The 25,389-nt window shown below is 39.2% G+C and overlaps 1 protein-coding gene across 2 annotated transcripts in view; it reads right to left on the bottom strand.

The window, feature by feature from the left end:
• Nucleotides 1-644: 644 nt before the first annotated feature.
• hrob (homologous recombination factor with OB-fold) overlaps nucleotides 645-25,389 on the bottom strand; it is a 28,929-nt gene continuing 4,184 nt past the window's right edge. Inside the window, exons 2-10 of one of the 2 annotated variants that reach the window (XM_055657298.1) lie at nucleotides 23,594-23,653; nucleotides 19,170-20,471; nucleotides 16,242-16,325; nucleotides 11,423-11,563; nucleotides 10,309-10,417; nucleotides 8,043-8,128; nucleotides 7,581-7,703; nucleotides 4,205-4,409; nucleotides 645-1,084 (exon numbers count right to left, since the gene is read on the bottom strand). In XM_055657298.1, the coding sequence (XP_055513273.1) occupies nucleotides 1,032-1,084; nucleotides 4,205-4,409; nucleotides 7,581-7,703; nucleotides 8,043-8,128; nucleotides 10,309-10,417; nucleotides 11,423-11,563; nucleotides 16,242-16,325; nucleotides 19,170-20,471; nucleotides 23,594-23,653 (2,163 nt within the window). In that variant the 3' untranslated portion in view covers nucleotides 645-1,031. The remainder of the gene's footprint in view (nucleotides 1,085-4,204; nucleotides 4,410-7,580; nucleotides 7,704-8,042; nucleotides 8,129-10,308; nucleotides 10,418-11,422; nucleotides 11,564-16,241; nucleotides 16,326-19,169; nucleotides 20,472-23,593; nucleotides 23,654-25,389) is intronic. The other variant, XM_055657299.1, reaches the window with a different exon arrangement.

The following is a 25,389-nucleotide window of genomic DNA, read 5'->3' as shown; positions in this document are numbered from 1 at the left end:
CTGAAGTGTTAAATTTACAAGTTGAAGTTATAGAACTGCCTGGGTATGTTTGACATACAATGATAAGGCTGGTGCTGGGTTGAAAGTTAAAAAAAGCTGGAAGCTGGAACGATGCACATTATAACCACTAGCCAGTGCTGTTGCCTTTAATGTTGATTTGTAAAGCAATACAAATACTTTTGTACTTGTGCAACACCACTGAACACAAATCCACAAGGTGATTTCACAATCTGGAAACAAATAGAACTATGAATATCACAAGTTGCTGTGGGAAACCAATGCAAATCGAAGTTCAGAGAACTCGGCCTGATTACACGCCTGTGATGATCTAATACGTATAGAGCAACCCAAGCACCAGTAAGAGGGCTGAGAATGGCCCGCAACGGAACTCTGCAAAGAACACTTCAATTAGAAAAGTTTCAGTCCACCAAAGCCAAAGGCAAATGGCTCAATGAAAACAAAATGGCTCACAAGCTCATTATAAAGTTCCTTTTGGACATTGAAAATTATGGAAGTAGGAGACAGCAGGGAGAGGTACTTAACAGCACAACTTGCCATGGGATCAATTAGTTTTCATCTTCTGTGATACAGAGCTTTTGTCTGATACAGGCTTCTAAAGAGAGACTCTGTTCTTCTGACAATAACATCAACACAAAACCATATTTTAATAATCTTCAAATATCAGCAATATTGATGTACAGCAAGGTTTAACAAAACATCCAAATTTGAACGATTACAAATTAGCATTCCAGTTAATTTTAAATGGACAAAAATAATAATTTAAATAATGTACAAAGGCTGCTTCGGTACATCCGTGCAAAAAGAGCCCCACATTAGAGGCTGACTCACATTCTAACAGAGAACGTCTCCTTAATGACCATAATTTCAAGTCTTATTTGTAGCAATACTGGATGATCTCATGTTAATCTAAAATCCAATGAATATTTTAAACACAATTATCAGCTTGAGCAGAGGCAAAATAAATAAATAAGCAGCTTCCCAAGATGAAATCATATACTACACAGGATGTTCTATTGGGAGAAGAATTCCTCTGGCAATTCAGCCATCAAGCAATCAAAATCATCTGCAAAAAAATTAAAGCGAAAATTAAATTGCAGGCAACTGATAAGCAAGTACAGTGATTGTGATCCAATAATTTCTGCAGATATGTACACAGAATACAAGTTTGATCAATTGCATTTCTGGCAAAGAAAACTGAAACATTTGGGACATATTAATGCAAAAATGAATGTTAAATACTTAATGTTGCAGTGTTTTTATACATTTCTTAAACACCTACCAGTAATCCCATTGCAAAAGCAACTGTTTGTGAGTGATATTTTTTTTAAGATGTAATATCCTGGAGGCTATTTGCACACTAGGTTTTGTTTCTCCCATTGAAACTATGGTTTTGACCATTGATACAAATGCCAATGGCACACACAAAATGGACAAACTGCAATCCCAATTGCAACCAAAGATAGACACAAAAAGCTGGAGTAACTCAACGGGACAGGGAGCATCTCTGGAGAGAAGGAATGGGTGACGTTTCGGGTCGAGACCCTTCTTCAGACTGGTTAGGGATAAGGGAAATGAGAGATATAGACGATGATGTAGACAGATAAAGAACAATGAATGAAAGATACGCAAAAAAATAACGATGATAACGGAAATAGGCCATTGTTAGCTGTTTGTTGGGTGAAAACAAGAAGCTAGTGCAACTTGGGTGGGGAAGGGACAGAGGGAGACGGAATGCCAGGGCTACCTGAAGTTAAGTGAAATCAATGTTCATAGCACTGAGCTGTGAGCTGCACAAGCATAATATGAGATGCTGTTTCTCCAATTTGCATTTAGCCGCATTCTGACAATGGAGGAGACCTAGGACAGAAAGGTCTATGTGGGAATGGGAAGGAGAATTAAAGTGTATAGCAACCGGGAGATCAGGTAGGTTCAGGCGGACTGAGCGAAGGTGTTCAGCAAAACGATCACCCAGCCCACGTTTGGTCTCGCTGATGTATAAGAGTCCACATTTGGAATAATGGATACGGTAGATGAGGTTGGAGGAGGTGCAAGTGAACCACTTTCTAAACTGAAAGGACTGTTGGGGGTCTCTGGACAGATTCGAGGGAGGAGGTATCGCGACAGGTGCAACTGTTGACATCAAGTTCATTTCTATACCATTATTAAAACCCATGACCCATGAAATATTGCCCCGATGCAAGAAGAAATAACGAAGAGATTATTCCATGAAAATGGATTTTAACGGAAACGGAAAATGCAAGGACTTTGGAACGTCAACAACCATGGCCACGTAAAGTTGATGAGATGATGGGAGACAATATGTTTTATGGAAATTAAGATGTGTAATGTATTTTCTCTCGGGCATAATTAGAGTATTTTGACTTTTGGCAGAGGAATATGTGATTCAATATAACTTATTGCTACTTGGTCAGGCTTGATGGTAAATGGCTAAACTAGCTTCAGATCACATGCACTCAATTTCAATTTGAACATTTCAATCAATTCAATTTAAATTAAAAAAATCACAGACCACAAGAGCAGGAAACAAACATATTGAAAGGCAAAATATTTCAGTGATTGAGCTGTTCCGTTATTCTTTACAATATTAGAAAGGTTAATTAGAAAAAAAAATATCAGATGGTTTTGCAAATTTCAAATCGTGTTCAAATTCCAGAGCTGTACATTTCAAGGATAAGGGTATGCAAAGGTGGTAATTTACCGCTTGATGCCTTCTGACTCATCTGTTCCCCAACAACTGCTAATTTTGTCATAATTTTCCATAATGCAAGTTTTCACTTAGTTTCTGTAAATTTACACCCAATTCCCCATCTCTCCTTCGTAATAAAAAACCTTTAGTTTAGCATAAATCTCATACATTCGACTGATACAAATTTCATTCAGATGTTTTCCCAGAATTAATTAATGGTGCAGCCTAATCAACAGCTTGCATTAACAATGCTCCCTTTCATAAACAACAGTTACAGAATCCTAAATGCTGTTTTGAAAAAGATAAATTAACTTCTGAACTGGCACTTCAAAGACTGACATACCAACTTACAGTAAATCAGTAAATATCTTAAAGCTTATCCAATTTTCATTATTCTTTTTCTCAATAGCACTTTCACATTTCTCTACTTTGAACCTCATCTACCTAACCCCCATCCAGTTTTCTTCATTGGTAATTTATGAGTTTGCAATACAAGATGTTATTCCCAGCAGAGAACCAAAGCAGATCTACTTGGTACTGACAGCAGGAGATGCTGTTTCCCCATTAGTTAAAACCTAAAAAGGAATCGGTATGCATGTAAGCTTTGTTGAATACTTTCACTAACTAACACAAGATTAATCAAACTTCTTCAGAAGCCTTGGTTTAAAACAAAGCTCATAATGCAATCCAAGGGTTTTATTCATCGTATTTTAAGTCTTATGTGAGCAAAAGTAAACACATCAGAACTATTCTAATTTCAGAGTTGCAGAAACACATAGCACAGAAACACGCTTTTTGACGCACCGAATCCATGCCAACCATCCACTACTCATTGACACTAATCCGCCATGAATCCCTTTAAAAACAATTAACCACCACTCACCAACACACAAGGGATAATTTACTGTGGCCAAATAACAGACCAACCATACGCCTTTTTTGAGATGCGAGAGTAAACCCATACGGTCACAGTCGTGGAAACTCCACAGACAGCACCTGAAGTCAGGATTGAATTTCTGGTGCTGTGAGGCAGCAGCTTTACTAGCTGTGCCATTGCGCCAACCTGAATATTAGGCATTTTGGATGGATGCTCCCTCCACACAAGAAATTACATTCTGAAAACTGCCACCTAGAAAATGTTTTGATCTCAGGCTTTGAAAACATAAATAATGGAGAAATCTGAATTATTTTTAATCTTGCTGATAACATTCAAAAACCTCTCCAATTCAATTTATCTCAAAGACTGCAACCAAATGCACATGTTTAAAAAAAAACATGTTTCATAGGTGCAAGTTATTTGCAAACCTCAATTGGAAGGATTTTTGGATTTTCAGTATGGAGTTTGTACTTGTTTAAGCACTTGCTCAACATCAATGTAGGACAATACATAATTTAGAAATGTAACCTACCAATAATAAAACTATGTGCAAATGACTTAAATGTATCTTAAACATTTGTTTTGAACATCCAATCTACCTGTTTCCCATTCTTCTTCACATTGTCCCTGTGATGCTGTGCTTTCACATCCAGATGCTTCTATGGTTCCCATTCTTGTCCTGGTAGGTGTCTGACAGTCCAAAGATGTAGAGGCTGTGCAGGGGATTTTCTCTGTCATTAAAGAATTGCCACATCTTGATTCTAGCAAGTCAACGGTAGATACCTGTAGAAGTCCAATAGAGTTCTGATAAAAAGGAAAATATTTTGAATGAACACAAGAAAATCAGAGCGAGGAGGTCATCAGGCCCTTCACACCTGCCCCGCATTGTAATTTAGTCATGGCTATCCTCAGATCGTGAGATTTCTCCTTATCTCCCTTATTCCTCGATTCTATTAAATATTTATGAACCTCCACTTTAGGAGGGACCAAAACAGTATCTAGTATTCCAGATAAAGTCTCACCAACAATTCTAACAAACACTCCCTATTTTTTAATTCCAATCTTTTTGCAATGAAGACCAAAGTGCTATTTGCCTTCAGAATTATCTATTGGACCCCATCTTTGAACCTAGATCCCTCTAAACCCCAGACACTGGCAGGCACTTTTAAATAATTAAATATTAGTATGTTTTTTCATCTCTCACATTTCCCCACACTAAACTCCAATTTTGCCTGCTCACTCAATCCATCCATATCCCATTGCATTCCTTTTATATTATTCCTTCCTCCAAATGAGTGTGATAGATTAACAAATGCCTTCCAAGAATTATCCCTGTGGTTCTCCACCAGTTACCTCCTTTCACAGGAATTCTCTGCAGTCTTTTACCCAGAATAGGTGAATCAAGAACCAGAGGATATAAAGGTAATATGATGGTAGACAACTTTATTCACCTCGGAAGGTCCCTTAATCTGAAATTATAGATTCAGATTCCCTAATGAATGAAAGCATTCTCTTAGCTTCTTCATAGATCACATCTCATCTTTCAAAACTCGTCAGTGTAGGCCTAAATTTTGGTTAGAATTCATCCCAATCTAGCAAAACTTTCTAACTCCCTATTAGACAATGTTCAGCAATGGATTGAGAACACTAACAAACATTCATGCCATAAGAATGACAAGCAATCTAATTTCCAACAAGAAAATGTAACTGCATGTTCTTTAACATTCAAAGTGGCAGTCTAACCACCTCAAGTATTCATTCACTCAACCAACACAGTGGACATAGTGTGTAACATTTATAAAATACACTGTGGCTAGTTAGCTATGGTTCTCCAATAGCAACTTAACAACTCACAACAACGACTACCACAAAGAAAAAGGTCAGTAGGTGCATGCGAGTGCCCAGGAGCACACTTACAAAATACACTGTAGCTAGTTAGCTATGGTTCTCCCATAGCAACTTAACAACTCACAACAACTACCATAAAGAACATGGCCAATAGGTGCATGCGAGTGCCCAAAGCTACGCCTTGGATTTGGAAGAAGTAGGAGAAGTTAAAGGATAAGTTGTTAAGGGTAAGGACCAGCTTTGCGAGGTAGAAGAGAGTGTTAGTAGACATAAATTAGCTGGTTCTGCTGTTGAGGAATCAACATAGAGCTTTAAGCCCTTACTGGTGGAGGATGGAGGTGTAGTGACTGGACATCCATAGTAAAGATGAGGGAGTGGGGGCCTGGAAAATGGACGTCATTGAAGAAACGAAGAGTGTGTGAGGTGTCTTGGACATAGGTAGGGACGGTTTGTACTGGAGGGGGGGGGGGGGGGGGAGATAGGATGCAGTCGAGGTATGTGGAAATTAATTCAGTGGGACATGAACAAGCAGAAACAATGGGGCTGCCAGGACAGTTCTGTTTGTGGATTTTGGGGAGAAGATAAAATCGGGACGCGAGGGGCTGGGAACCAATAAGGTTGGCGCTTTAGAGGGCAGAGAGCCTGAAGTAATGAAATCAGAAATGATGTGTGAATCAGAAAAGGTCTGGTGCTTGTCTGTGGGATCATGGTCCAAGGGTAAGTAAGAGGTGTTATCAAATATACAAGTGGTTATGTGGTTAAAATGATCAGCCTACTATGTATGTATTGCACATAATTATGGGGAGTCCATTGTAGGAAAAGTATTAGAGCAATGGTGTGTTGAAGAACCAATGGGATACTTGCAAAAAACTTTGCAGTTAAAACAAAAAGAGTCAAAATACCACACCTTGCTGACCCTGAACAAGAACTTTAAATGAACACCCAGATGAAGTATTCAGAACCAAATAACTTGGAGAATAATCAATGAAAGGTTATTTCTCTTGGTTGTTGAATTAGTGACTACAAGATACAGACTGATGATTAAAAGTAGAAAAATAAAAGAGGGAAGCTGGAGGAAGTGTTTCACTACAAAAGGTCAATAGAAAATGGAATTGCCTTGCCATCAGCAGCTTAGTTATATAATTGAGAAGAAAGTAGAAACAGCGTATGGAGCAAGATCAAGGAAATTTGATAGAATGGCTTTGAAGAGCAAACAGCAGCATCTGATTATACACTGAATAGACTTGTGCTGTGAAGCAACTTTTATACCTGCTCATTAAAATGCACCAAGTGAGAGTTTAAGTAGAAAATTCAAAGGTTAGTAAAGACAAAGCATATCGCTATGCATGCACAATATCACCAGCCTTTAAATGATATCGATGCATGAGAGCAGGTATGAAATGGTGAAGTACAATTGATTCACTTCTCTTTCATTCTTTTTATAAACCATTTCAATGCCGGGTATACATCATCTATTTGCTTTATTTTATTTTTCACCGCATACCTTTGGTTATGCAATTTTATATTTTGTTCATTTAAATAAGCAAACAACGAATTTCATGTAAATTTATTTTTTTCTGCGAGATGATCTTAATTGTCATTTGCCCCCTCCCTCTGCAACTCAAAAAAGCCGCTGTGTTCTCCAGTGTCAGCTCCAACTGTACAGGAATCCGCTGGAACACTTTGTTTCCTCTGGAATTGGATTGTACAATCATAGTTTCTTCAGAGCTTCATAGAAATTTGGTGTAGTCAAGATAGAGCTACTCAAATTCTATTAAAGTTCTGAAGAACAGTCCAGAATTGAAATGTTACCTATCCTTTTTCTCCAAGATGTTGCTTGACCTGCTGAGTTACTCCAGCACTTTGTGTCTACTGTCAGTATATACCAGCATCCGCAGTTCCTTTCTGCTCTTATTAAAGTTCTTATTTACTGGATTAAAGTGCAGGACACCACTATCACCGATAAAGGAACTCGTCTTTTACCAACTTTGAGCTTCAAAGATGTAAAGGGCAGGGAGTTCCATAACGGGAATCTGAAGGAATAGTAAAGGTTCACTTGCTGTTTAGTACCTTTGTCAATGGTACAATACAATACAAGAGATAATTTCTTACACTTGGAATTCTTACCTGGGAGCTCTGGGCCAGTTGACTATGAATGTATTCCGTGGCACCTTGCGGATATATTTTAATCACATTACTTGGTGTTATATTCAAATAATGATTTCGAAGTGATGGAGAAAATACACCAACCTGAACACAGAAACAAAAAAACATGCTCCAGTTGATGAGCGACAATTCACCTATTATATTTACATATTGAAATTAACTGAGGAAGATAAATGGCCTATTGATAGTCATGTCGACAAGTTACCAATGTGCATAGACTGTATCATTGATAAAAAAGCATTGCTCATTTCATCTGCCACCAACTTTACATCAAATTTCACTGTTGACTGCCTGAAGCTTACAAAAGTCGTCTTTTTACTTGGATGATATTCTCCCTTACAGATGAGGCAATCACATTTACTTGGTGTTAACAGAGCAGTAGTTAATGTCCAAAATCTTTAACATTTAAATCAAGCTAACAACCTGCTTCAGGAGGAGAACCGTTCCAACTTTTAAATCATTCGGTTGCTCAACCAGAAGTTGTCTGTGAATGGTACCTTGCATCTCACCTGTGCAAAAACACAAACAATTAAACTTCAAGTAACCCAACTTCCAGATTACTATAAAAGATAAAGTGCTGGAGTAACTCAGCGGGTCAGACAGCATCTCTGGAGAATATTGATAGTCAACGTTTCTTCAGACTGATTGTTGATGAGTGGAGAGAAAACTAAATCTGGCAATGATGGTGTTTTTTGATTGGCAGATGGCTGAACAAAGGCCAGAGATGAAAAGACAGAAGTGTGAAGCAAACATAGAAGAAGCGCGAAATGTGAAGCCAGCAGTGGAAGTGGTAAGGGAGAAATAGGTGCTCATCCAGGTGGAGCACAGGAAAATTTCAGTCTGGCAGGCTAATCTCCACCATGCTGAGACCAGGCACCAGCTCTCTGACACCTCTGTTTAGTTTAGTTTAGAGATACAGCGTGGAAACAGGCCCTTTGGCCCACCGGGTCCACATCGAACAGCGATCCCCGCACATTAACACTATCCTACACACACTAGCAACAAATTACATTTATACCAAGCCAATTAACCTACAAACCTGAACATCTTTGGAGTGTGGGAGGAAACCGAAGATCTCGGAGAAAACCCACGTGTTCACGGGGAGAATGTACAAACTCCATACAGACAGCGGCCGTAGTCAGGATCGAACCCGGGTCTCTGGCGCTGCATGCCCTGTGGCAGCAACTCTCTGGCTGCTCCACCACCACATACCAAATCCTTGACCATGATCCCAAGATAAACGCCAGGCCACCATCTCCCAGATCATTACTACTGTTATCACCTCTGCCGATCTCCCTCCACAGTCTCCAACCTTATAGTTCCCTAGCCCTGTAAAGTCTGAATCTATCTCTTTCCTGAAATTATCAAACAGGACTGCCCTGGAAGACCTATTATTTCACCTGCTCCTGCTCCACAGAACTCATCCCCAACCTCATGCAGTAGATGTGGTTAATGGAGGTTCACATGCACCATATATAACTGTTTCTCAGAACACTTGCACTTGGTCCGACTAGTGCTATCGGATCTCCTGGTTGCGAACCATTTTAACTCCTCTTCCCATTCCTATACTGATCTTTCTGTCCTGGACCTCCTCCATTGTCAGAGTGAGTCCACACACAAACTGGAGGAACAGGACCTTATATTCCATGTAGGTAGCTTACAACCCAACACTATGAATATTGAAATCTCCAATTTTAGGTAACTGCAAACGCCCTTCCCAAATGCCCCACCTGGACATACCTATTCACCTATTTCTGCTCCCTCCCACTCACTTTCCTTCCTCTAGCTTCACAATTTGTAAATCTTCAATCCCTTTCTGTCACACCTTTTGTCTTTTTCATCTCTGGTATTTCCCAACAAGCAAGCCTATCACACCCACCCTCCCCTCACTTGTATCCACCCATTACTTGTCAGCTTTTGTTCTGCCCCTCCTCTCATCTAGCTTTCATCGCCAACCCTGCTCCACAATCAGTCTGAAGATGGGTGTTGACCTGAAACATCACCAGTCGTGATCATCAGCCTGTGCAGAATTACCGGAGGTACACAAAAATGCTGGAGAAACTCAGCAGGTGTAGCAGCACCTATGGAGCGAAGGAAATAGGCAACGTTTCGGGCCGAAACCCTTCTTCGGACGTGCAGAATTACCTATTGCCTGTGGGGATGGCAAGTACATTGTAGCTGGTCATAACTTTTCTAAAGAAATGTAATTAACAGAAGTTTTTGTTCAGTGCTTCCCATGGAAAGTGTATACTTGCAGAGATGGATTCCTACAGTTCACCAGGGAGGCACAGTTGCTGCCTTACAGCGCCAGTGACCAGGTTCGATCCTGACTATGGGTGCTGTCTGCACGGAGTTTGTATATGCTTCCTGTGACTGCGTGGGTTTTCTCCGGGCGCTCCGGGTTCCTCCCACACTACAAAGACGTACATTTTTGTAGGTTAATTGTCTTCGGTAAAAAAACATCGAAGGACCTGCTTCTACGCTGTATTTCCAAAGTGGGTTAATAGGACTCGCATCTATATAGACCACATCCAATGCGGTTTTGGGATGCACACTTTTGTGTTTGGAAGACCTATAAGTCTAGACCAATCCTGCTAATGTTCCCATAACTCTGCAATGAATGCGGTTAGATTATTCTTGAAGTTTCAATTATTAAATTCAAAGTGAAATGCAAGAAGAAAATCGCTACCTGATGGATCTTTAAAAACAGCGCTGGCATCTGTGTTCGTTCGAGTCAGCGACTTCACAAGCACAGCCATGTGGGGAACCTTGCCTTTAGGGAGCTGTTTTAAGGCCGCCTATAAAAACAGTTGCGTCATTAAAAGATTTGAAATATTCATCCATTTTAGCTTGTTTCTTGAATAAAATTAAAATCTAAGTTACTTTAACAGCAAATTAAGTATTTCACAAAGTCTAGGCAGGGCTTAATGCAAGTACAGCAGCCAAAACACAAATAATTATACGTATCAGATTTAATTATGTAGGTTTAAAGATATGTATTGCATTAATCTCTTAACCAATGTAGCAAAGGTCTACTCTTTAGGTTGTAACCACCAGTTTTAGACTCCTCCACCAGCAGAGCCTGTTTTTTCTTCTAACCCCTTAAGAGCATATCCCACAGCGATTTTTTTCGGCAACTGCCGGCAACATTGACTGATGTATCAGGTTACCGAAAAATATGCTTGATTAATATATCTTCCACAAATTTTCTTTCCAAGATGCAGGGTGGGGGTTGTGCAAGACGACCCACACCTTTGCCGTGCAGTAGCCTGGTATTTGCTCAAAGTGCAGAGTGGCTTCTCCCTGCAGATCCATGTGCTGTTCCCAACCACACCATGGCGTGGTTCCCATTGTTAGTGATCTTTAGTGATCTGCCTTCCACATCTGCCCTCATCTCTGTGATACCCTGGGTCAGTGCACCAATTATCTTACCGCTGTTTGCCTTGCAAATCTTATTTTTCGTCACATCTTAAAACAAATTAAACCATTACTTTACTTTTTTAAAGGAAGGATATTCCAATAGTGTGATTTTATAGCAACTTCCAATTCACCATTACTACCACCCCCCATTTCCATTTCTCTCTCATTGGGAAAAATATATAAATTTGCCAGCAATAATTTCTGTCAAAATGATGGTTCCCTGCAAGTACAAAACATCTTTTTCCTTTATCCTATCAGTTCTATTCCCTCCTATTCCAAGGCACATGGCCAGCTTCCTTTATCCTTGAGAAAGCAATTCAATTATAGTTATTTAATAAGATCAGCCAGAATAACATGACTGTTGCTTTCCCCATTAAACATACCTTTCGAAGAACCATGACAATACTATAATTTCGAAGGAAGCAGCGAATGTCTCCTTCATCCAACCTCAAATCTTCCTTCATGGTAGCCCATGGGCCTCTCCCAAAGTCATCTTCAACAGATTGTTGAGAACTCAGATCTTCCTTAAATGTAAATAAAAAAGGTTACATAGGAAATGTGAAATAAATAGCATGTTATGCTTTCAATGTTATTAATCTATACTTCAGAATAACCAACTCATTGATCTAATCCCGAGTGGTGCTTCTAACAGACCGGCTCAGTTATTTCTCTAAACTCCCTTTCTCACTCAATCTTTGCAGAAGCGACAGGCCAGATGGTGTTAAAAGCACTGAAGAAGTAAATAAACATGACTCTCACAATGCTTCCCGGCTTATCCGGGTGAGCATAGGAATGATGGAGCAGGTGGATGATGGCAGGTGGATGTTTTGTAACGAACTGCAGGGGGTCCAGGTAGGGTTTAGCCACGGGTCCCAGCCTCTCAAGGGACTTCATGATGTGTGAAGTCAGCGCCACCGGTCTGTGATCATAGGAGGAGCAGGGGGGCTTCCTCTTTGGTACAGGAACCAGGCAGTATGCCTATAGATAATATTATACATGAATATAATCAAGCCAAACTCAAGTACAAAAGGTAGAGGAAAAATAAAGTTATCAGAGAGCAGAATACAGTTCTCAGCATTGTTGCGTAACAGTCTCAGAGAAAAAGTTTAATATCTGCATTGAGGTAGGTAGGAGAATCGGGACTACGGCCTAAGCTTATGGCAGAACCATTAAGAAGTCTGAATACAGAGAGGTAGCAGGTGTTCACGATCCTGTATGCAGGGATGAGGAGGAATGACAGAGGCGGGAAAGGTCCTTTATGTTGGCTGATTTCTTGGGACAGTGCAAAGTACAGATGGGGATTCTGCACATCTGGGGATCCTGGTCTGTGATGGACTGGGCTTCATCCACAACTTTCTGCAATTTCCTGCGGTCTTGGACTAAACTGTTCACAAATCAAGCTGTGATGCAACCCGACAGTATGCCTTCTATGTTACATCAGTATACCTGTAGAAGTTTGTAAGTCATTGGAGACGTGCCAAATTTCCTCAGACTCCTGAGGAAGGAGGTGTTGTGTGCCTACTTGGCTGTCCTTTCAACGTGGTTCAATGAACTTTAAGTTCATAACCATTTCCACATCGGCACCATTGATGCCGATTGGCAATGTACACCATGTAGATAATCTGAAGTATATAACTCACTGCATCTTATTGACATTGAGGAAGAGGTTGTGTCCTGACACCATGTTCCTAAATTCTCTATATCCTGCCCATACTCCTCCCATTAACGATTCAGCCCACCATTGTGGATGACGTTGGAGCAGAATTTGGCCGCACAGTGTGTAGGAAGTATGGCAGACAACTGTGAACGCATCCTTGTAGGGCACTGGTGTTGAGTTATTGTGGAGGATGTGGTGTTGCCTATCCAAGTAACACTTCAATATAACTTACTTTTGCTTTGAATCCAAACTCCACATTAATGTTATGGAGAACCTTCTCTTTCTGACAATTACCAGTATTACTGCTATATATTTTTTATTTTATTTCTCCTCAGTGTGTATTGTCTCTGATTCCTATTAATCAATTTCAATTCTCCATCATAGACTGGGTTCAGTTATATAATAAATTTAAATAATTAACATTTTTGCTCATTACATTCCTTGTTCCACTTTGGTATGTTTTGTAAATCTGAAGATTTTGCTTGTAATTGACCATATGACATTCATTCAAATGAAAATAGTAAGTGGTTTATAGTTGAGTTTTAACAAAGCAAGAAAAAAAAAAGCAGGAGCAGACTATATCATGCTTCAAGCCTGCAACGCCATTCAAGATCGTCGCTGATTGCCTACTTTGGAAGCCAGCAGATGCTACAATTACCCACAATTTGTCCCTCTTAAGCAGTGGTACAATGACAGTGATGCAACTATAAGGTGAACAATCTTTTCATCAAATAGAATCGAACATAGCTGTACAATTTAAAAAACATTGTAAACTGTATTGTCATACTTGAATGATTTGCACAATCCAAACACCTAAATAGCACAAAAGTCAGGAATAGGTCTGCTACAACACAATTGTTGCGTTCCCTAAAAAGATCTGCATTATAGGAAATTGAGTTATTAAAACAATGGTGTCAATGGAGAAAGAGCAGAGCTACAGATCCTAAAAACAAAGTTATTTTTCTCATTGGATTTTCAAAAAAAAAGGTGTTTTCAATATCGATATCTTTTGTTTCTCCACGGCAAATGCATGAATGGTTGTACATTTCATTGTTAACACGGTATCACAACTCAAGTGTCAATAGAATCAATTCCTTGTCAATTTCAATGACCACTCATGGTTACACCAACAACTGTGTCTTCAAGAGACATGGACGTGTGATTGCTGTGTGGCGATTACATGGAAACAATTATTTCCCCCTAGATGCAGGAAAAATGTTCCCGATGCTGGGGGAGTCTAGAACCAGGGCTCACAGTTTAAGAAAAAGGGGTAGGCCATTTAGAACGGAAATGAGGAAAAACATTTTCACCCAGAGAGTTGTGAATCTGTGGAATTCTCTGCCATAGCAGGCAGTGGAGGCCAATTCACTGGAAGTTTTCAAGAGAGAGTTAAATATACAATGCCCTCCATAATGTTTGGAATAAAGACTCATCATTTATTTGCCTCTGTACTTCCCAATTTCAGATTTGTAATAGAAAAAAAATCACATGTGGTTAAAGTGCAGTCAGATTTTAATAAAGGTCATTTTTATACATTTTGGATTTACCATGTAGAAATTACAGCAATGTTTATACATAGTTCCTCCACTTCAGGGCACTATAAAGTTTGGGACACAGCAATGTAATGTAAATGAAAGTAGTCATGTTTAGTATTTTGTTGCATATCCTTTGCATGCAATGACTGCTTGAAATCTGCGATTCATAGACATCACCATTTGCTGGGTGCCTTCTCTGGTGATGCTCTGCCAGGCCTGTATCACATCTATCTTTAGCTTATACTTGTTTTGGGGGCTAGTCCCCTTCAGTTTTCTCTTCAGCATATAATAGGCATGCTCAATCGGGTTCAGACTTGGCCACTCAAGAATTGACCATTTTTTAGCTTTGAAATACTCCTTTATTGCTTTAGCAGTATGTTTGGGATCATTGTCTTGCTGTAGAATGAACCACCAGCCAATGAGTTATGCATTTGTTTGAATTTGAGGACATAGGATGTGCCTATACACTTCAGAATTAATTATGCTACTAACATCAGCAGTTGTATCATCAATGAAGATAAGTGGGCCAGTGTCTTCAGCAGGCATTCAAACCCAGGCCATAACACTCCCACCACCGTGTTTCACAGATGAGGTGCTATGCTTTGGATCTTGGGCAGTTCCTTCTCTCCTCCATACTTTGCTCTTGCCATCACTCTGATATGGTTTCATCACCGTGGTTTCACTTTTAAGTACTTCTCAGCAAACTCTAACCCGACCATCCTATTTTTGTGGCTTGCAATGTAGCCTCTGTATTTCTGTTCATGAAGTCTTCTGTGGACAGTGGTCATTGACATATCCACACCTGACTCCTAAAGAGACAGGTATTTATGGATTTTTCTTTATTATAGAGAGAATTCTTCTGTCATCAGCTGTGGAGGTCTTCCTTGGCCTGTCGGTCCCTTTGCGATTAGTAAGCTCATCTTTCTTCTTAATGATGTTCCAAACAGTTGGTTTTGGTAAGCCTAATGTTTGGCTGATGCCTCTAACAGTTTTATTCTTGTGCTTTAGCCTCATAATGGTTTATTTGACTTTCATTGGCACAACTTTGGTCCTCATGCTGATAAACAGCAATAAAGGTTTCCAAAGGTGATGGAAAGACTGGAGGAAAGACTACGTGCTGAGAGCTCTTATACTTGCAATTAAACACACCTGAGCAAATTACAAACATGTGAAGCCATGTGTCTCAAACATTATGGTACCCTGAAATGGAGGGACTCAGTATAAACACAGCTGTAATTTCTACATGGTGAAACCAAAATGTATAAAAATGGCCTTTAATAAAATCTGAGCATGTGATTTTAACCACATGTGATTTTTAACCACTTTAACCACATGTGATTTTTTTCTATTACAAATCTCGAATTGTGGAGTATAGAGGCAAATAAATAAATGATGGGTCTATGTCCCAAACATTACGGAGGGCACTGTAGCTCTTGGGGCTAATGGAATCAAGGGATATGGGGAGAAAGCATAAACGGGGTACTGATTTAGAATGATCAGCCATGATCATATTGAATGGCAGTGCAGGCTCGAAGGGCCGAATGGCTTACTCCTGGCACCTATTTTCTATGTTTCTATGTAAGGCAGCTTTTTTTCTGCTTGTCAATTTCCAAAGTAACTTTTACTTGTTCTCTAGATCTCAATCAAAATAGCATTATAACTAATGTGGCCCACATAATACAAATAGAGTTCCATATTTCATCACTTGCATTATATCCAATTCCTGTTATCGAAACACATGTTGTAACAGAATTACTTGTATATGCTGACACTACAAACATTGCAGACACCAACAAAACTATGAGGAACGAACTGTCGTGGTTGCACTAAGATCTTTGGGCTTTTTGCAATAATGTTTATTAGACCTTTTTTGTTTATTATGTTATCTATGAGTACCGTGTTTACAGGCCTGTTGTGCTGCTGTAAGTAAGCATTTCATCGTTCTGTTTTCGGTACATATGACAATTAACCACTTTCGACTCAATGCTTATAGAAAATCTTCCAGTTTACCTCAGGGTGTAGTTTTGGAATTGCTCCATGTGTTGGTGTGGGTGGGGCAGAAATCATGACTTCATCCAGGTTTTTACCATGATGCTGGAAGACATGCAGAATTAGCAGTAAACATTTGGATTAAAAAATAATGCTTTGATAAGAAGAGTTAATATATCAACTTGTAATTTAGGTATCAGTTTACAATACACTAATACACAATGGGCTGGTGTGGCAGTATATACTGGGTTCAACATTTCAGATTTTACTTTTGGAATTCATGCCTATTTATTCCAACGAATTATTTTCACACATCTATCTCAGGGGATTTCCACACACCAGATGTACTGGGTTTATAACAGAAATGCTTCCAAAGTCCCTCAGATACAGCTTTCAAAATATTCAAATTTGATCCTTGCTTATAATTCTCATAAATATTACAAACAACAAAGCAAAAATAAATGACATTTCCAAATTCTAGCTTTTCAAGTGCCGTCTTGAAACTCGAAAGATTGGCACTATTATCATTCTGAACAAATAGTTTGGATACAACACAGTAGTGCAGCAGATGAGAGGCTGGAAGTTGATAAAGAGGTTAATCATAACAGGTTCAGTTTACAAGAGCCAATAGCACAGCAGGAAAGACTGTTGGATTAAATTACTTTTAATTCAATGCATGAGGCCTTACAGGGAAGACAGATGAACATGGGACACGGATAACTATATTGGACTAGGATAAACAAGCCATCACAGACGCATACTATGGTTAAGAGAAGGACATGATTGACAGCTAAATGTTCCAGTATACGGATACTATAGGCTGGATAGTGGAGAAGGAAAGAGGGGAGGGAGTTGCATTGTTGAATGAGAACATCATGCCAGTCGTCCAAGATGAAATTACTGAGAGATCATCCAGTGAGGCTTTGTGGATGGAGCTGAGAAATAAGAAAGGATGATCACCTTGTTGGGCTTGCAGTGTGGGCCCCCAAATAGTCAATAGGAATTGGAGGAACAAATACACAGTGAGACATAAGAATTGGAAGAATAATAGGGTGGTCATTCATTGTTGGGCATTTTAACTTTGAAATATAAACTGGACTGCCATGGTGTTAAGGGCTTAATAGGGGAGGAATTTGTTGAGTTCAAGCTATATAAAGAGACCTTTAGTCTGAAAAAGGGTCCCGATGCAAAACATCACCTATCCTTTTTCTCTAGAGATGCTGCCTGACCCGCAGTTACTCCAAACATTTTGTATCTATCTTTGTTTTAAATCACCATCTGCAGTTCCTTTTTATTACTTGGGAGAGGGACCTAAAAGGGGGCATGGGAAGAGCAAGGAGAATCCAAAGAGATGTTTTAAGTATATTAAGAGGAAAAGAGTAATTATTCAGAAAATAGGGCCCTGCAAATATAAAACTGGATATCTATGTGTGGAATCACAAGGGATAAGCAAGGTCCTTAATATGTATTTTTGCTCTGCTTTTCCCATGAAGAAAAACATGAACGCTAGGGAAGGTTAATGAGAATATCTTGGGGATAGCCACATTACAGTGGAGATGGTGCTGGATGTCTAAAAATCAATGAAGATAGATACATCACAGAATCTGATCACATACATCACAGCACACCATGGGAAGCTAGTGAAATTGCTGGAGCCCTGACTGAGATAAATACATCTCTGTTAGCCACGGGTAAGATCCCTAAAGTCTGGTGGGTGGCTAATGTCGTGCATTTATTTAAGAAGGAATACAAAGAAGACCATGGAAACAACTGACCTGCAAGCCGAACATCTGTGGTAGGCAAGTTACTGAAGGGGTTTCTGCGGGATAAGATATATATGCATTGCAAAAGCACAATGGTTAAACTATTGTACAGTGAACCCTCGTTATAATGAATCGTAGGGCGGGGGAGGGGATGGTGTCCATTATTGTTGATTGAACGTTATAACGGAGTAAGGGACTGCGGAGTAATAAAAGTATCATTGCACAAGCAGGCGAGGTTCAGCGGTGGCAGTCGCTGCCTGGAGCAGTGTGGGCTGGCAATGTAGCAGTGGGTCCGGCCTGGGACAGGGTCAGCAGCCGGGCCTGGTAGTGGCGGCAGTAGATCTGGTCTGGAAGCAGCTGGGAAGGCAGTGCTGGCCAGGGATCTCGTCAGCAACCCGGCTTGGCGGTGAAGGTGGGTAAGTTAAACACTTCCTTTTCTGGGGCTTTTTTCTAATCAGAGAACGTATATTTGGAGTGGGGTGGTATAGTTGGCAAGGGCTCCAATATGCCCTCTTTGACTTCCATCAGAATGTTAGAGAGCACACCTTCTGGGATCACTGACTTTTCCCCACCTTGAAACTACTATTGCCTCTTGGAGTATTCAAGATACTATTTATAGTATGTCACCTAATTTTGCACATTTCACATTAATAGGTTCATCATTCAAAAAAAACCAAATATGAAACTATTTGCACAGCTGAATTTGAGGTTGTAACAGGCTAAACTTGTTTAAGTTTTAATTTTTATTACACCACACAACGTTTACATGCTTCTATCTACAGCATTTGGAAATACAGCTGTATTACATTTTGGAGAAAAAGGAACAAAATGCTTTCCCTTGAGATTATTTTGTTTTCTATTGATTCTCAGAACATAGTCACAAATGGACTACAACATAATAGATTTATTGTGGGCTGACTAGCTGCAGAATATGAAAGAACTAATTTAGAACCTACTAAACCAATGTCCACTGTCATAGCTAAGAAAGGCACAAAGCAAGAAATAAATCTAGAAAAGGATGGTCAGCTCAGTGCATGACTGGTAATAGGTGAACACAGGCAAGGGTTTTTTTGATAGGCAGATTGTTGGACAAAGGCCAGGGATGAAGAGAGAGGTGCGAGTCCAAAACAGATAAAGAGTTGTGAATTGCTAAGCTTGGGGATAGAAATGTTCTCCGTCATCATACCTGTTGTGGAAGGATGCCAGCAGGTCCAGGAAAACGTCTTTTTGCCCGCGGTCTGTCCACCTTTTGTATTTCTGGTGTCCGATTAGCAGCCGATACCAACTGTATTAGGTGATTGGTTACTGGAGTTCCCACACAACTTGAATTTGCTGCTGGTGAGTACTGAGCTCCCACAGTAACTGAAGGTCTGTCTATAGTGCATAACAGTGCTCGAGATTCACTTGTGGATGTAATTGGTCTTCTGAGGCATCCATTTGAGAGTACGGAGGTTAAAGTATTATTGAGAGGAGTCCTTGGGCTCAACAGTGTTGAATTTGGACAGTTTCTCAAGGCAGTAGAGCTCATTTTCTGATGTTCTGCAAATTTCTTCAAACTTGGGGCGACAATTTTACCTGGACTAATGGTATTACCTGTTACATGTTTTCTAAAACGATTTTGTGGTATTGGTGTTGATAATTGTTTTGTTGTGATTATGCTCAATGGAATAGGACTACATAATTTGGAATCGGATCTAGGTTGTTCATCTGTGTAACAATGATTATCACTTATCTGACCAGGGAAAGAGTTGGTACCTTTCATTGCAACAACATCAGTCATGACATTGGTTAAACTAATTGGAAACTGGTTGAATCTAGAGGATGGACGATTAAGGCACTTGTACGTTTCGCTTACATCCTCAAAATTATTCATTACAAACTTTTCTTGACCATTTTTGGAAATTCTACTCCTGCCATTATCAGCTTCTGAAAGCCCTCCTGGCAACCGTGGAATTTTGGCTGGTGGTAAAGCATGATCACTTCCTGAATATATTGAAGACTCATCTTCAGGAGTTGAAGGACATGTTTCATAAGAGGTTGATGTCCTGGTCTTGGCCAATTTGGAAATATGTATATTCCCAGCTTCACTCAACTTTTCAGAACCAGGCCAGAACAAGTCATCATCTTCTTTTCCTACGTCCGTGATTAATTTTAAGGAGGTATTTTGCAAGGCGTTTCTACAAAAATTGGAAGTAGGGGCTGAATTCTGCATCTTTAGCCACGGTGGTGATTTCAAAGAGACGCCAAAAGATGCTGTCAATGTTTTCGGTGTATGATTTTCATCGCTGGTTATATTAATGGAGACAGAATCAGGTTCAGATTGAGAATACCTCTGAGCTTCAGTGCTGCATAACAGGTTTTCAGGTTCATAACATGAACTAGCTGGTGTTCGAAGGGCTGCAGTAATGGGCCTTAACCCAACACTAGGCATAGTTCCAGATGTGCTGATAGCAGTGCTTTCAGCATCCAATGCTGCTGATAACAAATCCTGTAACCAGAAGATTAGAAAATTAGGTATAATAACTGGAACAGTTACATTTTCAAAATATGTGAATAATTTTTTTATTTTTTACTTTATAACAGTCGCCAGGCAAAAAAAAATTATAACTGCTCAAAATTGAAAAATGTCAAAATGTAAGTTTACTACATAAACATACACTTCATTCAGAATTATTGATGAACATCTATATCAAAAGTTTTTATTTTAAAACGCTTAATTAAAGATGTAGAAAATTATCCTCAATAATTAGGATGTAGAGAGAATTAAACTAAATTGACAAATTAAAACCAGGTTGAGAGAAAGTGATGAGAAGGGAGTCCTTTAATCTTGTTTTGAACTGGAACATTTTATTGGACTTTTCAAACAAAAAAATTGAAATAATGCTAAAAACAATAAGAATACAGCCTTTTCACCCTCAATGTCTTAATGGATACATTATCATGTATTTTTAAATATTATGATGTTATAGTTTAGGAACAGATCATAGAGCCCAAAAAATCCAAGCCAGAGTTCATATTCCAAAGAAGAATCCTGGCTTTAGATTATTTTATTATACTTTTGCTTATTTAAATTCCTCTTGCATACATCCATGGTAATCACTACAATAACTCCTCCCACCATTCTCTGGGTAAACTAATGTTTCCCAACTTCCATGGTGGTAGTACTAATCAGCATCTTATATTTGATAATGTTAATATCTGCTTTCACCCCAAAATGGAAGCATCCTTCAGTGTGTCATTTTTGCAATAAATCTGCATTTAACTTGCTTCCATTTCAATGACAGATTTGAGAATTGTTTGCAGGACTTCAACAATTACTCAAAGAACACTCCCAGCATATAACATCTCAGCTTTTCAGTTCTTTCATTACAAAAATAAACTTCAGTTTTCTTTCTTAAATGGCCTGATTAATGTGTATTGGTACTTTGAGTGATTGATGCATCTGCAGCTGCAGATTCTTAATTTTCCTATGTTATTCTAATTTTCTCTATGAAATTTAATTTTACAATTATACATTGATTCGCAAGTTTATTACAGAAGCAGATCTTCTATTGCTATGCGAATTGGATTATTCCAAAAAGGACCTGATGGGAGTTTTACATCATGAACATAAAGACCTGAAGCACTCATGGAATAACTTTAAAAAAAAAATAACATACACATTAAAAACTATGAAAATAACTTAAATAATATAATGTCCCAGAAGCCAATGTCTCTCATTCATTTAATTGGGATTACCATGTTAGCGACAAGTTAAACCTGAGACAGCAGGCAGCTCAGGGCAAAAGATGCCATAACAGCTTAAGCCATTGTCAGTGCTTGAAACCTCCATGGGAAAAAATGGGGCAGGCCCTGGCATGGGAATTGAATTTCCAAGACATTATGTTCCTATAGGGTGATTTCACCAAATGTCAAATGAGTGTAGATCCCCCCTCACGTGACCGAAAATTTTAACTGGAGGACATATGTCACATCGGTACATGTTAGTGAATGGGGAAACACGCACTTTCCCACCAGTTAAAAACATGGAAAATGGCCGATTTTTGAGCTGAAATTTTCTTTGCTAGTCGGGGTGACTGTGAAGCACAGCGACCTAAATTTTCAGGCAAAAAAAAAGATAGAAAGTAAGGTAATTACAAGAGGGAACTGAAGGTAGAAAACAGCGGAAGTGAACAGCTGACATTTGCCGTGGAGATTTAATGATCCAAAATATCGGGAATTATTGCGTTTGCTCGCTGAATTTCATCAAAAGTAAGGCATTATTAACTTACTTTTGATGAAATTCAGCGAGTAAACGCGATAATTCCCGATATTTTGGATCTTTAAATCTCCACGGCAAATGACTGCTGTTCACTTCCGCTGTTTTCTACCTTCAGTTCCCTCTTGTAATTACCTTACTTTTTATCTTTTTTTTTGCCTGAAAATTTAGGTCGCCGTGCTTCACGGTCACCCCGACTAGCACAGAAAATTTCAGCTAAAAAATCGGCCGTTTTCCATGTTTTTAACGGGTGGGAAAGTGCGTGTCCCCATTCACTAACATGTACCGATGTGACATATGTCCTCCAGTTAAAATTTTCGGTCACGTGAGGGGGGATCTACGCTCATTTGACCTTTGGTGAAATCACCCTATATCTTGTTGCAATCATCTTTTACATTCCTCTTAAATTTTCTTAAAGGAAACAATGAATACCAGGCTTTTTCACATTCACTAAAACCGAAGCTAAATTTGCAGGTTGATTTAGATTTTACATCAAAACAAGTTTTCTTCAAAAATTGAGTGTGTCCAAATGTTAGTTTCCAGATGAATTTGCAGAGTAATCAGCATGAACCGTACAAAGCATGAATACAGCAAAACCTCTGCAGGAACAATATTGACTAAGTACCCACAGTTCTATATCTCAGCCCAAAGAATAAAGAAAATAGTTGCACGTTGCACCACATGGCACTGTGCAGAATGTAGCTGGAAGATGGCAGGATGCTAAAAAAAAGTCAATATATGGCATAAAGTTTTAAAATGTTTTTGCCAATCCAACACAGAAACGTATCACTCAACTTGCTATAAATCAACAGTTTTATTGAAGCCAATTAACCCTCAAACCTGTACGTCTTTGGAGTGTGGGAGGAAACCAAAGCACCCAGAGAATATCCACGTGGGCACAGGGAGAACTTACAAACTCCATACAGACAGCACCCAAAGTCAGGATCAAACTCAGTTCTCTGGCGCTGTAAGGCAGCAACACTACTGCTCCACTGTGTCACTCGAGCAGAAGGCAAAAGTAAACAATGCCTTAGACCTACTGAGTTATGATATTTCCTGCCAGCAACAAAACAAAGTTGGCCTATAGTGAACTAATTATTCACTGTCACTTAAAGGGTACCTTTCAATTTCCAAGAAAGGAAGTTTAGCAAAAATTTAACTGCGTTAAAACAAATTATTTTAAGTTTGTGAAGGCTAGCTTTCCTTTATCTGCCAACATCAAGATTGAACTTCAAAACAGAAACAGGTGGTATTTTCATCAATCAATCAACAATCATTGCTGCAGAAGCAGGAAATTAAAAATGAGAGGAAAAATCAATTTAAGGTTGCTTATTGTATGAAACACCACTTACATCATCGTCATCATCGTCAAACTCTTCTCCAACAGAAAACAACTTCTGGATACTACAAGCCTTGAAGAAAAGAAAGGAAGGAACTTAAAAAGAGACTACACAAACACAAAACATTGTCGTTACGAAGAATTCTGTACAATTCCTCAATTATTACTTTAAGAAATAATTAGTTTCCAAAAAAATGTTCCAAAATAAATTTTGGATTTTTTTATGTTAGGAGGCCCAAGAAAAATGCCAGGACTGATATCTTTAACTGATTAACTTATTTTCAACCATGTGAGAGGCAAAACTAAAATCAATCTTTTAATCCTAAAATTCAATTAATACCCGTGCGCAAAAAAAAAGCAAAATTTTGATTTTCTCATAGCACCAATAATTTTCATCATACAAATACATTCTTCATTAAAATAATGAATGATCAGCATATATTGAATTTTTAAGAGGTCAAACTTAACATTTAGACATTATTTTGCTCTGGCCATTATTTACCAAGCTGGGTCATAATAATAGCAGCAACAGTTCATTGTTAAAAAAGATCAAATTAAAAAATATACAAGGCTGAAAATAATCTGCACCACAGTTATAATTGGTAATGTCTTGGTCATGCACACAGGTACCAAAAACAAAGAAGAAGCATTTGTAAGCAGATCAACTAGAAGTACCAAACAGATCATTCATCTCTGTTTGCTCCCGAGATCTGCACCATCATGAATCTTCAGCCAATTCAATTCATTGCGTGTGATATCAAGAAACAGAGGGAAAAAAAATGTTATAAGATTTGATAACATGCAGGCAGTTCTACTACAATACGTGTTTCCATGACATAAATTAGATATAAAGCAAATGATAAATTAGTGAACTTTATTTGCATTACCCTGACCAAACTGGTTACAACATGATTTTGATCAGGAACCAGAGTCACTTAAGTTTACTTTGGAAATTGGCAAGCAGAAAAAAATTGCTGTCTTGGATTTAAAAAGTATAGAAGAGACAAAAAAATCTAGTTCCGTGTAATCTCCCCAAGGTAATCAGGCATCATTGTCTCTTATGGGCATGTCCCACTTAGGCGATTTTTTAGGCAACTACAGGCAACTAGTTTGTCGCCACATGTTTGCCAGGAGTAGCCTCCAAAGTCGCACAAAACGTCGTAGCATCATTCTGGTTGCCACTAAATTTTCAACATGTTGAAAATCTTTCGGCAACAGTGGGTTTGACGCCAATGAGAGTAGCTTGACTTCTCCTGACGTAGATGCTGTCATAGGTTGTCGCCGGTTTTTCAGCGACCTCCACGACGACGACAGTTGCCGGCAATTGCCTAAAAAATCGCCGAGTGGGACAGGTACATTAAGAACACAGCTGTTACTTTGACACAGATGGCCACTGAAATCGACATGCACCTGTTTCTATTGAAACTTCTGCAATGATACTTTATTAATCAATGTAACATTCAACCTTTTGTAGCAGCACCCAGTGGTTAAGCTATGTTATGCAGAACCCCTCGTCAAAAGTCGGAACTGTCACGTGACAGCGTTTTTGTTGGGGGGGGGTCCTCGAACAACTCATTGATGGTCCAACACGTGGCAGGGAAGAACAACCAGATCGCTGACGCCTTATCCCGTACGTCCATCAATGCCGTTCTGACTTTAGCTCCGGGAATGAACTATTTAGACAACAAGATGCTAGCATATCGCACCGCCATTTTGGGTATGATTCTGGAGGACGTCCCGCTGGAATCCACTGGCATTACTGTCCTCTGCGATGTCTCCACTGGGCAACCGCGACCCATTGTCCCTACA

The sequence above is a fragment of the Leucoraja erinacea genome, chromosome 27 (genome assembly GCF_028641065.1).
Source record: "Leucoraja erinacea ecotype New England chromosome 27, Leri_hhj_1, whole genome shotgun sequence".
In the NCBI taxonomy this organism is placed as follows: domain Eukaryota; kingdom Metazoa; phylum Chordata; class Chondrichthyes; order Rajiformes; family Rajidae; genus Leucoraja; species Leucoraja erinaceus.
Note: the sequence above shows the minus strand (reverse complement) of the source record. Positions and strands in the feature narration are given on the sequence as shown.